The 15350-nt window shown below is 34.7% G+C and overlaps 1 protein-coding gene across 15 annotated transcripts in view; it reads left to right on the top strand.

The window, feature by feature from the left end:
* EYA1 (EYA transcriptional coactivator and phosphatase 1) overlaps positions 1 to 15350 on the top strand; it is a 333576-nt gene that overhangs the window by 162196 nt on the left and 156030 nt on the right. For 8 of the 15 annotated variants that reach the window (XM_066266297.1, XM_066266301.1, XM_066266303.1 and 5 more), the window contains 2 exons: positions 11612 to 11661; positions 13153 to 13280. The exons of 2 other annotated variants lie outside the window; for them this stretch is intronic. In XM_066266297.1, coding sequence (XP_066122394.1) covers positions 11612 to 11661; positions 13153 to 13280 — 178 coding nt within the window. Of the gene's footprint in view, positions 1 to 6064; positions 6502 to 11611; positions 11662 to 13152; positions 13281 to 15350 lie in introns of those variants that run through there. 5 more of the 15 variants (XM_066266312.1, XM_066266308.1, XM_066266311.1 and 2 more) reach the window with 3 other exon arrangements.

Below are 15350 nucleotides of genomic sequence, written 5' to 3'. Positions count from 1 at the left end.
CTATTTGTTTTCCCTTGTATTGATTAAAAAAACAAGCCACCAGCCTGTAACTCCCTATCAACCAATGCATTGTTTTTGAAAATCATATACATTTAACATCTTCTAATTCACAAAACTCCAGATTCTTGACTTTGTTTTATTCTGCAGCTCAGGTAAACCCGATTACTGATGATGTTAAAACAGAATCCCTACAAAAAGCGGTGGATGTTTCTAGACTTCTGTTTTTTGAAAGAACATGAACCATAAACTCAAAAAGCATCATACTACTCCAAATATTAAACCATCTGAAATAAGAATTCTTATTGAGAGTCTGCAGACTAAAGGACTTTCATCATTTTTTCGTATTTGCACCATAAAAAGGGCCTCTCTTTCAGCATTTGAACAAACTGAAGCTATTGTTTTCCCTAGTATGAAATGCAGAGTATATATTTTTTCTTACTCTACAGCTTTCTAAAGTAAAATACAAGGACCCAAGGCAACTTGATCTCCTGCAAGTATGAATCTTTACAGTAGAGAGAAATCTCCAGGTTGTATACCTATTGACATTGCTTAATAAAAACATTTAGAATAATGGTGCTTCTGGTTGTGTTTCCAATAGCAATGTGATTGCAGCGCACCATGGATTAAGTTACAGAGCCTTTGAATTCTGACCTTCTGTCTAAAACAGCTTTAGAGGTTACTCTTTTTTTTTTCCGATTGGGAGACTGGAGGGGGAAAAAGTTAATGCTGCTTGAAGGAAGAAAAAAAATTCTATAGGTTATTAGGTTTTGGGTTTTTTTTATTTTTCCCCTTCTTGGCATTTCCTTTGTAACAATAACAGAGCTTCTTGATTCAGAATTACTTAAACTATACTTCCAAATGCATAAGGAGACTTGGAAGGTATTTTGGATGTAATTATTTCCTTGGTGAACAAATCAAGTGTTTATGATGTAATAGCTATTAAGATCAAAGCCTATCACACTGGGTAACTGAAATTAAGGATTATAAAAGGGAGGAAGAAATGAACAGAACTGTGAAATGAGTTGTCCATATAATAGCTTGCTGTAAACTCAGACCCTTAGCTTCTCCTTTTTATCATAAAGAAAGAACTTGGCACTATTTATGTTCTGTACTTTAGGAAGATAGTTCTCCTTTTCAAATAAATAATGAGAAAAATATATCTCCTGATCTGATCATTTCAAGTTTAAGGATTCATCACAGTTTTTCCCTGTTGACGATTTAATGTAATTTTATTTTTGAATCTGCAAACTGGCAAATATGTTTGTAAATAATCAGATATTGTATAATGACTATTTCCATTCTATATTAAATATATCATTTCAATATACCACACACTTTTTTGGATTCATTAACTTTATTGGGTGTCTCCTTGCTCCAAAATATCCCAGTGCTCCATCCGCTGTCTGGTGGTAACTTTGATGTTGCTAGAGAAATGAGGCTGATTCCAGACCAAAAAAGGGAGAGGAGGAGACATATTTTTTATATAAAAAACAGGATTAGAAGAGATAAACTGTGACATTATTAAAATAAATGAAGAATGGATATAAAATGCTTAACACAGTGCCTGGTGCATAGTATGCACTCACTAAATGCTAAGTCCCTTCCTTCTTCCATGAGATAGTCACTGTTTCTGCTGAATTTAAAAACTGTGAACTCAGCTGTCATGAAACCTAGAAAACACAAAGCAAATTTCCAGATCTTCTTACATGTTCTGGGAGGTGCTGACAAGGTTGGTTTTGCCCATGGCTTAGAGAAAAAAAAATGGTTGAAGAATAGACAACCTGGGCTTTCTAAGTTGCTTCATGTCAACAGAAATCCATCTTACAGTGTGAAAAAGCAAAATAGCATATTGCTGAGATTAAGCATATGCTTCCAAGACCAATTATTTACATATTTTTGGCAGAAGGTAGAAAAAGTAACTCTGTTTGCCATTTGGGGAAACCGGTTGATTTTAAAATAGAAAGCCTGATGTGTCATATTTTTCTTACAGTACCTCTATCACCCCATTCTCTTTTCTTACAAATCTACTGCTGCCCTGATTATCATTACTAGCTTCAAAAAGTGCTACTCTAAGTTTCTATAAGAACAATAATTTTTTTTAAAAAAAACATCCTATAGGCAGTCATTACTACAGATGATAACAAGTTTTCTAGTTTTCTACTCTACATAAATAAATGGTCATTATTCATATGTAATAACCAACGTGCTTATAAAGGGGACAGGGAATAGGTCATATTTCCATATTGTATAGGTATAAAAACTATAATATTTATTAAAATAGTTTTCCGTGGTACAGTGACTAGTTAGTAATTGCCTCCTTAAATTTACTGTTAAAAGCTATTCATGTTAGAGTTTGAATGGAAAACATTTAACAAAATACTGGTAGACATTCAGCTTGGTGGATTTAATATCATTCTTAAAATAAATAGAGGATGTTTTACTTGGTTGCGTTTCAGCAGAAGGCTTCTGGGAGCAGGGCCCTCATTGTAGGTCTCGTGCCAGTGGGAAAGAGGAGGTCATGGAAGCGACTGTTCCAAATGCCAGCAAGGATCGTAATGTCAGTGATCCGGACACTGTTCCAGGGTTCCATACAAAAGCCAGAAGTGCAGTGCTATGGCCAGAACCACGTGAAAAGAGAGCTGTCTGGAAGCAGAGGAGGACTAGAAGTACAGAATTTTGGAATACTCTATTCGCCGTTCTTCTTTGTACACTTTGAATCGCAAAAATGTTGAATATCTGCAGATATTATTGATTTTAAAAACATAGAAGAAATAGTGACTAGGATTTTATTGTTGAAGGAAAAGCACTGGTCTTGAAGTACTAAATATATTTTACAACTAACTACACCATTATTCTTGAGAAATAATTCATTAGAATGGTGGAAATAGAGATAAGAGATGGTTTACATTGGACCAGGTAATAGCATACACGCTTATTTAAAAAATTATCGAAAGATAAACACAAATAGAAGAAAAGTGATTTCTGAGTACATCTTTTATTGGAAACTTGACAACTACTCAAGAACTTTATTATTGACTGGAATGTAAAAGGGAAAGGGACATTTGTGTTTTATCTTTTGTTTTCTCAGTGTTTGTTGTATTAATTTGATTAATCAACTGTTTATTCATGTCGTTTTAGAAAAGTGCCGAGTCACCTTTTTATTTTTGTAATTATGCCTTTATTTAAAATTCTCTGTTAATTGAAAGCCAATAACAATTTCTATCAAAATTGCAGACTTCTATATAATCAGCACGTATCTAGACAACAGCTCACTCTATAAGATAAAACTTCTTTGGAGATACAATGTATGAAAGATATTGTCCCTTTGAGAATATTTGAACATTTCATTACAGTTAACTATTTCAAGTGTTTTCCTTTTCCAGATAAAAATTATGTACATATAAAACATACATAATTATATATATATGTATACAAATTTGTCTCAGTAAGGAAAAAGCATATTAGAAAAATTTTTACTCCATATGTTTATGTGTTGAAATTTCAGCAGGAAATATCAAATAGTAATGTTTTCTATCAGTACTTGTCTTTACTAATGGCAAAATTTTGGCAAATTTTTTCAATTTCTGTTGTGAAATATATAATTTTATTTAGGGAATACCTTGGTCCTTAAAGTTTATGGTTAAGTATGTAATCATACTTGGTGGCAATTTAGAAATAGGAAGTTAACAGTACTGTACACTGTAAGTTGGGTCTTATGAGTAACAGATTCTATTTTGGCTATTTACCAGAGAATATTTTGGGTGTAAATTATATGGTAATTATTACATATTTGATTTCCAGTGCAATAACCAGACAATTTATGAATAAGCATGAGATTAATTTTAATCTACTTAATTCTGATTTAGGAAGAGAAACCATTTAAAAGTGCTATATATGCATGTGGATATGTCTTTAGCAAATGACTAAGCTCTTTGTTACATAATAATGGCATATGATCTATATCAATCATATCAATTAGTGGTTATGTTATGTTCATGCTTTTCATAATTTTCTTCATTAATGTATACACCATTGCTTTAATGGTATCTTGTACTATATAATAAATTAAATTTCAATATAAAAACTAATGTAATAAATTTGATTACAATATTGGTATTTATATACAAAGTCAAATACTTTACATGATACCCCAGTACTTCTGACCTCATATAGTTAGTATCTTTTGGATTTGCCAATACAATCTTTCATGGATCAGAAAGATTATATTTTATCCTTTTATATCGAAAGTAATTTTTAAATTATGGGAAGCATGGGTATAATAGCCTAATGTAAAGTTTCAAATAGGGTTGAATTTTCCAGCCAGAACCTCAAGTTTTATATTTTATGGAGCTTAGAAATAAATATGATAGCAAAAGCAGTTATTGTTTAATATCATAGATTGAATTAATGTGACATTAGATTTTACTCACAGCACTAGAAACATCCATTATGTGCTGTATTTTATTTTCTGCATGTATACGTTAGCATATTGAATAACTGATACTTCTGGCCTGAGAAAGTGCTGTAGTTGTAACGTCATTCTAGTTCTGCTGCTTATATGAACATATCCAATAGCAATCAACTGATTCTTGACCTGGCTTCCCAAATATGGTAGATGACTAGCCCATAATTCCTTGCCGCGACCATACAAAATGAAATCCTAGGTGAGTTTGCAGTTTAAGCTGTCTCGAAGGTTTGACAAATCGTTCTCTTCTGAGGAATTCAGATTGGCAACTTTTCCGGGGGGTGGGGAAGTCCATATTGAATTTTGGTCACTAGAAGTGGGGTTTTTTTTGTTTGTTTGCATCAGAATGGTACTTTCATTTACAAATTAGCAAAGGAAAGGTAAGACAGAGTCCATCTGCTTTATTAGTTTATGATCTGAAAACATATTACAAAATCACTTAAGAAGTTACTGTGATTTTTAACATTTTTTTATATTAAGATGAGAGCCTTAAGAAAATGCTTTTTATTACTAATAAAAGACCAAATACATAGATTAGCACTGGTAATAACAAAACAGTTTTAAGAAAAATCCAGCAGGTATCAAGATTTCATTTTAGAATAGATAATTGGTTTTGTTGAGTGTGTAGTTATCAAAAATAAACATTGGTCTTGAACTGTGGCATAGGTCTGGCAAATAAAAATTTAATAGTCACAAAAGTAATACCTTCTTTAAATATTTGAGATCAATATAATGGTTAAGTCATCAATCTAATAACTGAAGTGATATATTTGTCTAAAATGTGATAGTAGTATTTTAAACTGGAGTTGTAATTTAGTCATAATCTGAATAGTTCAACTCTCTGTTATAGACTTGCATGCATAGTTTGAGTTTAGTAGAATTTTTTTTAAAAAAGAACAGACTGTAAAGGAAGAGTTCTAGATAAAACAAATCTTGTCCAAAAAATCATTTAAAAATATTTATATTAACACTGCAATATTATCTGGTTCATAACCACCAAAGTTGTTCAGGTAAAACTTGTCATTTTAGAAACCTCTGCAGAATCCCCTTCAGGCTTCCATTGTTAAACTGGTAACAGCTTACACGTTTGCTCTTTCCCCATTTCTGGTGTACTTAATGTGAAAATAGCCATTTCTAGTCTTTTATTTTACCCAGACCTGTCACTAGTTACATTCGGAAAATAGTATTTGAAAAACATCGCTTCCCCAAATTTCAGGGCCTGAAAAAAAAGTTTTGGAAAACTATAAAAGATAACGCGTAACTATTCCCCAAAGCTCGTAATTGGTAGCTGCTGTAGCCAGAGATGTGTGTTGACAGTGTCTCCGAGAAGTTCTTCTCACACAGCTGTTTATCCTGATAGCATGGGGCGCGTTCATTTATATAATAATTTTTTTTTTTTTTTTTTTTTTTTTTTAAGCAGCAAGGTTGAGTCAGACCAGCAGTGCTCCCTTCAATTGTTACATTTAAACCAATAAGGTTAGGACAAGAGAATAGCTGTGGTTTGCGTTGCAAAAACAACAACCAAAGAAAAAAAAAAAAGCCCCGAGGCTGCACGGGCAGACCTACAAGGCTGCGCAAACAAACCGGGATGAGGTTTTGCTGTTTCTTTGTCTGGGGCGCTCAGATGCTATCAGCGGCTGCCGTTCGCTGGGAGCGCAGGGCTCAAGGCGGTCTCTAAACGCGCGGTGGGAGCTGATGGCTCCGAGTTTGGGGCGAGGTAGAAACTCTCCAGTGCCACTTCCGACTTTAAGCCTTCCTGTTGCCGGCCACTGTGGCGGTTTTCCTTTTGGGGGGCGCGTTTTCGCTCAGTCGCTCGGCAGCCTGAGCCTGCAGCAGCGGCCAGGCGGCTGTCCCCGCGGCCGGGCGCTGCCCTCCAGACGCGCTCCGCTTCCAGAAACACCGGGCTCCTCTGAGAGCTCCTAAAAGCCCTCCCGCGTCCTTGTCCTGGAGCAAAACTATGTCAGGAATGGAGGTTTGCTAAACCAGAACGTTCGAAGGAGCGCATTAAACTGGTGGATGCAGCAGATGTAAGCGCTGTAAGTACAAGCTGACTGTTTGAAAAATTGCGGTGACTGACAACAGCTGTCTTGTGGGCAAAGCTCAGGATAACAGGAGCGCTTTTAATATTGTTTTGGTTTCTTTTAAAATGAAAACATTAGGGCACAGGGAAGATTATGACACTTTGTACCTAGTATTTTATGAGGTGCGGAGTTCCATCACAAATGTATAATTCTTAACCCCCAAATTAATCTGAGCGATTAGAATCATTAACAGATAATTACAAATTAATTGTTAACAATTACTTTTGTTGTGATTTGTATCAATAAATACAACACACAGCTATATTCTAGTAGGGAGTTTACTTCTTTTCTGAATTGGTGCACAAACCTCAGCTACTACCCTGTGATTGAGTAAAGCGATGTGTACATAGATATATATCCATTGCAACACACAGATAACTTTTTCTACACACTTTAGATTGATATGAGAAAAGGAGGAAGAAATATTTTGAAAGGACAACAAAAATAACCACTTTTTAAGGAAGAAATTCTTTTGCTTCAATAAACAAATTTCCCAAACATTATGTTAAACAGGCTCATTTTCCAAAGGCAAAATAATAAACATTTGCCAATTTAATATAGTTTTCACTTATTGACACTTTATATGACTTGAATGGATCTTGAGATTGAACAAGACTCTTAAACTTCTGAATTACCATTTAAAATATCTGTTGTTAAGAATCAGTATATGAATTGCTAATGACTCAGGGGTGTATATGCCTTGGGAGGAGTTTTTGAACACATTTAAGCACAGCATTTGCAAGAATTCAATAAATTCAGAGATGTCATAGAATGTAGACAAGCGTTTCCATGTTTCATTTCTTCAAATGACAAGGAGTACAAAAAGTCGGTAGTTAAGCACGTAGTGTAGTTTTATAAGTTTGGGATTTTTTTTTAAATATATCTTTCAGAGTAGGTTTTATTTTTGGCTTGCTAGGAGTGTTTTTGCCCACACTTGGATTTGAGGGCATGTATACTTGGATAGTCATGCTTTTTTTTTTTTTTTTTTTGCATTATCAAATATTTGACTTTATTGCTGCTGAATTCTCCTAAGGCCCAAAGTGTTCAGTAAGTGAACAAGCAGCCATGGATTTTCAATCCTGAAAATTCTTTGCGGTGACAGAGACGCCTAATTGAGCCACTGTTCACTTTTAGAGTGCCAAAGGCAAGGCAACTGCTGTGTGAGTTCTGTAGACATGATAAATGATTTTCTCAAAAGAAAATTTCCATTTGAATGCAAAAACTTATTTTATACAACTACTTTGGAACAAGGGAAAACATTTTTAGCCGGGAATAAGACCACTTCTTCCATTTAATCAGCTATCAAACATTTTATTTGACATTTTAAATAAATGCCAAATTTTAAAACAATCCATGAAAACTATAGGTAGGGCCAGTGCCATTTAAATACTTGTTTTTTTGTGTGTTCAAGGGGACTCTATTTTGTCATTTCTTTTAAAGGAAATACTTTAAAAGTAAAACAGTATATTACCTTAAAATCAGTGATGGTATTAAAGCAGTCATTTTATGGAGCCTGATAAAGAAGGATCAAGTGTTAGCATTTGAAAGGCATCCATCCACCTCTTGGCAGAAGTTTATTTCAATTTTAGGTTTAGGTTTTTACCAAAGCATTGACACCATAGGTAGAAATACTGATTGAGGAGAATTTTAGCAAGAATATGGTCTGATTAAAAAGCAGATTTATGCCTAAGACACATTTTTTCCTATAAAATACATTCTGATTAGAAAATTGCTATTGTCTTTCAAATTTGGGAGTACTCAGGTTGATCTGTGGTTGGGCAAAACTAGCTTTCCTGCCAACTCTATTTATTTAGATAAGTTCAGTACTTTCACTTTGAAAATTTCTTTTGAGTTGGAAAAAAGAAAGTTTAAAATTATAGTCATTTTATAAAAATTGCTTCTAGCAAGCAGAAAAGCCTGTGGAAAACCCATAATTTAGACGAGTACCTACATTTTATTTGCTCTGTGCTGCTGAGATTTAGAATCCCTTTCCATTTACAGTTTACTTTTCACAGAACATTATTAACTTTTTGGCTTCATACATGATCTTCTGTCAGATGCTTTTGATTTGTAATTTAGCAAAGTATAATAAACAGTGCAAAAGTCATGAATTTTGCTCTGCATCCTGAGCTCTGTGGTAGGGAAAATGTGATAAAATGTGTACCTTAAGTCTTGTTTGATGATCTCTCAAAGCAAGTTTGCCTTCTGGAAATAATTTCTGGGGTTGAAGAGCACGGTATTAACAGATTTAATGTGGCTATTCAATGGATTGGCGAAGTACTATGTGAGGTTTAACAAAATGAGAGAGACAAATTGAACATCAACAAAAGTTACATCTGTGAAGAATTATAAATTTAATTAGAAAAAAGGCAAACTTAAAAGACCTCATTAACTAATCAGAAGTCAGAGTTACTAGTTTAGGATTCTTGAATATAAATATTAAGAAGTCCTGCTATCTTTTTTTCCTTCTTTGTGTTTTCAGTAGCTGTGTGCTACTCTGGGTATTCTGTACGAAGAGTTTTAAAAAGCATTAAAGTAAAATGACTTCATTGTAATATAAGATGACCATCTATAATGTTATGTGAAATACTTTTGCACTCGTAGGAGTAGTTGAATTAAAAGTACCAGATTAGGGGAAGACAAGAAACATTAAGTTTAAGATGGAAAGCAGAAAATGTGAGCTCACTGGTGCCTAACAGCATTTTTCTGGAAACCATGAAAAAATTTTTTTCTCTTTTGAATAGAAAGAAGCCTAATTATTTTTGAAACATATTCTGGTTTTAGACCTTGAAAACACGGAAACTTCCAGAGATGTTGCCATACATAAGAGAAAATCAACACCAATCAAAAATAGGTGTTCTTTTTAGATAAGTCATTATAAGAGCATGTTTCCTTACTGCACTGTAATCTTGTACTACACATAAAAAACTAAAAGCATGTGAAGTGTAGCATTTTGTAAACTGTAACTAATTTTGTTCACATCTGTGTCTAATTGTTGTCTGCATTCGCATTCTTGAGAGTAGATTTATTTTTCCTGGACCACAATGTGGATTCAGCTGACCAGCCTAAGTGAGGATTAGTTGTTTTAAAGTTATTTTGATTAAAGAGTCATTTTTAAATACAGTAACACACAACACATGGTTTAAATAATCCTTGAGACACAAAAGAATATATCTGAAGTATACTTAATGAAATGAAGATCATGGATGTGGACTTTCAAAAATTATGGTATATAAAAAGTACAGTAGAGATGAGTCAAGTCAGCAGAAAAGAAATTTGTTGTGAAAATACATTATTTTCAATGAGAAACTGTGTCAGAATAATTCTTATTTTGAAATTCATTTTAATTAACAGTTGGACTTTGAAATTTAAATAGAGTAGGTTTAACCTCAAATAGAAATATAATCAAACTTTCAAAGTAGACAGTGGGACTAAAATTACATTTTCAAGATTATACTATCTAGCTAATGTTAAAATAGAATGTATTTTAACACTTTAAACATTAAACAGAAAGTATGTTTCACATACTCTTCAAGAATTAAGCCAAGAGAATTCTTAAAACTAAGTTAGTTTTCACCTATAATTTATTCCAGGTGTATGAAGGTGAAAAAAAAAAAGGGAAATTTATACTTGAGATATATTGCTGCAGTTTCTAAGGGAAAACTTTTAATCCTATGTGAGAATATTAAGTCTAACAGAAATTGCAGAAACCTGTTATCAAAAAATGACATATCTACTGGCATGAAAATTAAATTTTCCTTTAATACTCAGGCACCTCTTAAAAATTATTTTTCATCATGCACATATTATAGAAAAGCATACCTGGAAATTGCACGTAACATTACACCAAGACATTTAGACTTTAATGATGCTTCATTCTTGCCAAAAAGGTAGTATTTCTTAATTTCATAAATCATAATTAAAAAAGAACAGGACCCAATAGTAGCTGTTTGGCTGGATAACTTGAATGCCATGTGAGATGCTCCAGCTCTCAATTTTGTTCTGTAACCCTAATTGATGTCAGTTCAGGTTGAGTGGAAATGCACATCAAAGGTTTGGAATTCTGAGTCATTTTGAACGTTCTAGAGCAGGCCCTTTACAGCTGAGGCGTCCGCCTCAGCGTGGAAGCCAGCAGCCCACCTTCACCTGAGCTGCCCACCTGCAGGCAGTTGGCGCTACCTCTGGAGGATGGGCAGAGGCTAGCAAAGCCTGCACACCTGTTAAATTAGTTCAGTCAAGTCCTGAGATACAGATCCTTCTGGAGACAAAAGATACCAAAATGCTGGCTTCCTGGGACATTGGCTTGATTATTATATTATCCATTCTCCTTCCTGGTTTAAAAGATGGAAAATTAAACCAAAGCGAGCTGCTTGTCATATTTCACCAGGTAGTGAGGACTGAGCGGGCACCGCCTTTTAAAGCCGCACGGGGTAAATGAGCACATTGCTCCAGGATGGGACTTGGGGTATGAAAACTTGCCCGTGCCATTAACACTTCGTTCAGCCTGGCCTGGAAGTTGCCCAGGAGCTCTTTCAGTGAATGTGAAATGACAACCAGTCTATATAGGAGAAAACTCTGGTGATAAAGATAAGAAACTGTCGGGAGTCAAAGGGGTGGGCGGGAGCTCCGTTTCAGCTGATGATAGTAGCAGATGAAAGATCCTCTGAGGATGCTGGAGGACGGTGGCCTGAATGACTGCTGCAAAACACACTCATTTTGCTAATAGTGATTTTTTTTTCCAAGCAGCCTGGACAAGGCTGCTTTGCATGTTGATTGGGGGAGGGGTAATCCCGTTTGCAGCTGTCATAGGCCAGTGATGAATCACTATCCAGTCATTTGGCAGCCTTCCCCCCTGACCAGGGGAGGAGGAGGGTAGACCTGCAGGAGGAAACAACAGTAGAGACCTCAACTTAAAGACAATATGCCTTTCACTGCTGCAGTATCCTCCTTTTTCTCTTTTGGTTAAAAGGGAGCATTGTGGTTCTCAGCCATGTGCTCTGTGTAATTAAGAGCTGACACTGAAGCAGAGTAACAACAGCTTCTAATTTTTTACCCCTGATCACAGGTGCAAACACCTCAAACCAGTTCAGATGTTGCTGTTTCCTCAAGTTGCAGGTAAGGCTATTGTTGCTATTTGACGTTTTTGGAGATTACCTCTCTGTGGCCCATATCTATTTTTGTCTAGTATTTCTTAATTATTACTATTAATAGCAACAGCCTCGGGTGGAAATTACTTAGCAATTTGTGTGTGTGTGCGCTTGTAAAACATTTTGAGTATGTAGAAAGGGAATAGGAGACTGGATTTGAAAATGATTATGGGCTATAGTTTCTGGAGTCAGGAAAACAGTGAATGTAAAGGGAATTAGGAAGGAGGAATTGAGTTTGAAGTCATTTCTAGTTTGAAGTGAGAAGATTTGGAGAAGTAAAACTCACTGTAGAAGAAAAATGGTTCATGTTAAGCCATTTTAAATCAGTTTTAAGTGCAACCTCCAAATTAAAGTGGCTAACTTTTATTCACCTGGTGACGAGCAGTCTCAGCTTCATAGATGGGATATTAAACAGCACCCTTACCCCAAAAACCCACATCAGTTTAAAATACAGTGAATAGGTCTTAGCTTTTCAAAAACTTCAAAAACAAAACGTTATTTAGATATTTTTTTCAGTCACTTTATATAAAATCCTCTCCTCTCTTTATAGAATAATAAATATAGCATGTTGTTGCATTGTGAACATGAGGAGTTGCTTCTGTACCTTTTGTAGAATAAGGAACTGCTGAGTCCAAGAACTTCCAGGGGAGATTTAACTGGTTTTATATGGTAAAAATGCACAGTTAGAGCACTGAAGTAGAATTGTTATTTCCCTGAGTGGCAGTTGAGGTATTCCAAGCGCTAATGCTCACAGGGCTCCCCATATGTTGGCCTTATCCCTTTTCAATTGGGCACGCTGTATGTAATCCACAAAGCAAACAAGTGAGCCGACATCATAATGTTTTAATGCTGCGTTTGTTTCAAGGGAAACAGGAACAATTAAGCAGTTTGCCAGAGTAAACACATGCATCAGAACTATCTCATTCCCTGTCACTAGACTATAGGCTTCAAGTGTTTTATTTGGTTTGGAGACCCATTAAATTACAATTGGGTGGTAAATTATAAGGGAGGACTTAGTGCTAATTTATTAGATGAAACAGAGTCCATGGAAGAGTGATTTTTTTTCCTGTTATACCTGTTTACACATTTCTCTTTTACATAAACAATGCTTTGTTTTTTTAATGTAAAAGAAGCATGACTGCATTTTTTTGAAAATTAAAATAAATGTAATTGTTTCATTACATCTTATGACTCAATGAGCAAAAAAGACTTTAAAAGCTCCATGTGAATGTTTGGCTAGATAAGTAAGGCAAGTGACCGACGACACCTTTTATTGCTATGTGTTATGAAAGAATGACTGAAGGTAAAATGTAAGATGAACTATTCTGAGGCTAAGCACCTAGATACAATGGGACTTTTGTGTGAATGTGTTTCAAAGAAGGTGTCAAGTCGTTAGCGCATTAAAAAGTGGCGTTATGAATTTGGTACATCTGTCAAACGGAAGGCTTCTTGTCTTTAGGTCTATGGAAATGCAGGATCTAACCAGCCCGCATAGCCGTCTGAGTGGTAGTAGTGAATCCCCCAGTGGCCCCAAACTCGATAACTCTCATATAAATAGTAATTCCATGACTCCCAATGGCACCGAAGGTGAGTGTCTGCCTTCTCACTGTTTACTTTGCACCTTGCTTCTTCTTCAGTGTACGCTTTGTTATTAGGTGGTTATGAGTTCAGTTGTCAAATCCATAAAACTGTTCTCTTTCCCCTTTAGGTAGTTTGACTTATGAATCAGTACTCATCTTTAGTTAGGAGCTGCAGGTCACTAGGCTATTATAACATTACACAGACTGGTTTTATTTTGCGTTTGATGCATGTATATGCATATTACACACATGGTGTGTGTACAACATTTTAACCTTTCTGTTTTAGCCCCTGTTGGCCATTCTTCACAGCACAGTGTCAGTTTGCATTGTGTTGCTTTATGAGTAATGAAAATTTGGAATTATTTCCTTTACTTTCCCTTTGTTAGTAAATATAACCATTTGTTACATTTAAACGCACGTTGTTTCTAAATATCAATAAAATAATTTGTGTGCCTAGTGTTCTCGGCTTTGTCCATTAAGTTATACATAAATTTAAAAAAAAGTTTTGTTTACAAATAAAATAGACAACCTCATTTGGATGATACACAGGTTTATTTGCTTTCTTAAAGGTTAAGTAGTATACTTTAAACATCATACATTATTATAATTATTTTTGTATAGAACATGAATATTTATGTTATGTAAATAAAAATACCTACTTTAATCTACATATACCTATATCTAAACATATAAGCAAGACTATATGTATTGTAAGCTGTTATTTCACATCAAAGCACTGTGTATATTTTTAAAACTTTAGCATACGGAAGGATATGTTGCACACTGCATTTTATTTCTTTCTGCCTGGGTCTATTGAAAACTTAACTTCTTCACAGATGATGTTTTTGCTTATTTATTCCCTGCCAAACCTCTGGATTTGATGAACTTAGAGTATAAGTTTAGAAGTTTAATAAATTATTCATATTAGAATGTCATCCCTAAACAAATCCCTTAGCCATCATTTTGTCCAATCACCATGGTGACCTTTTATCATATTTCTTAAAAATAAAACTAAATGCCATAAAATTGTTTGGTGCAATATTCCAATATGTATTAGTAAAGGCTTTTGAAACTAGTAATGTTATGAAGTTTATGATCTAAAAGAAATATAAAATCAGCTGTTTTTCATGTGAGACATCCTAATTTATACCAACAGTGATTGTTTTTAATGTGTAAATACAGAGGTAGGCAAAAGTAAATTTGCAGTTATTCATATGGCTAATCATTAATAAATAATACCAAAATAAACTGTTTTGCCTACTCACAACTGTAAACCTACTTTTGCCCACCCTTGCAGCCTGTATTTTCCGTTTGAGTAAATACTTTCCTTACCAGTGTTTATGAAAAATGGTCACTGTGAAAAGGAGAAACTTTGCTGATCTAGCAAAAAAATTAATCTCTAAATAAGGTGCCTTTTCATCTGAAACTCTTTTCTTCCCATTTTGATAGGTGATCAAAAAGAAATTTAAATTATTTAAAGAAAAACAATTCTAGTGTTTAAGTATATTTTCTAGAGCAAGTAAAAAAACAAGCAGTCCTTTTTACTCTCCTTTGGAATTGAGGTTCAGGTGGAAGGCTGGCTCTTGCACAGAGTAGCCTGGGTTGTCCACAGTCATGCATCCCTGGGTGGGTGGGCCCCACGCCAGTTTCCTCAAGCAGAGAGCCACTGACCAGCGCCAGCGGGGGCCACACATTTAGGTCATTCTCATCACTGAAAAGTTTAAATAAGATAATCACTTAAAGGGACATAAACATCAAGACAAGTACCCGTATGTTCAATTATTTTCCTTAATAGAATATATCAACCCATATTGGTAGGGTTAATTATGAAAAATTATAGTTAATTTTCTTAGAGATAAAGAAATGAAGGTAAGGGTAAGATGTTACATTTTTTCATCATTTACTGGCTAATCGTCTCCAACAAAATAAAAACTAGACAGTATTGAAACTGAGTAGTGTGTGTTGGGGACGTCCCCCTTGGGTGGCTTTAGTGTGAATGACGTGTGGTTTGTTTTCGAAAGACATGTGGAGTGGTAATATATTTGAGTAGTTACATTTAATAGCTGATATCATGCTG

This window comes from Saccopteryx bilineata, chromosome 3 (genome assembly GCF_036850765.1).
Source record: "Saccopteryx bilineata isolate mSacBil1 chromosome 3, mSacBil1_pri_phased_curated, whole genome shotgun sequence".
NCBI classification, from domain to species: Eukaryota; Metazoa; Chordata; class Mammalia; order Chiroptera; family Emballonuridae; genus Saccopteryx; species Saccopteryx bilineata.
The sequence above is the reverse complement of the archived record's forward strand: the minus strand, read 5'-3'. Positions and strand labels throughout refer to the sequence as shown.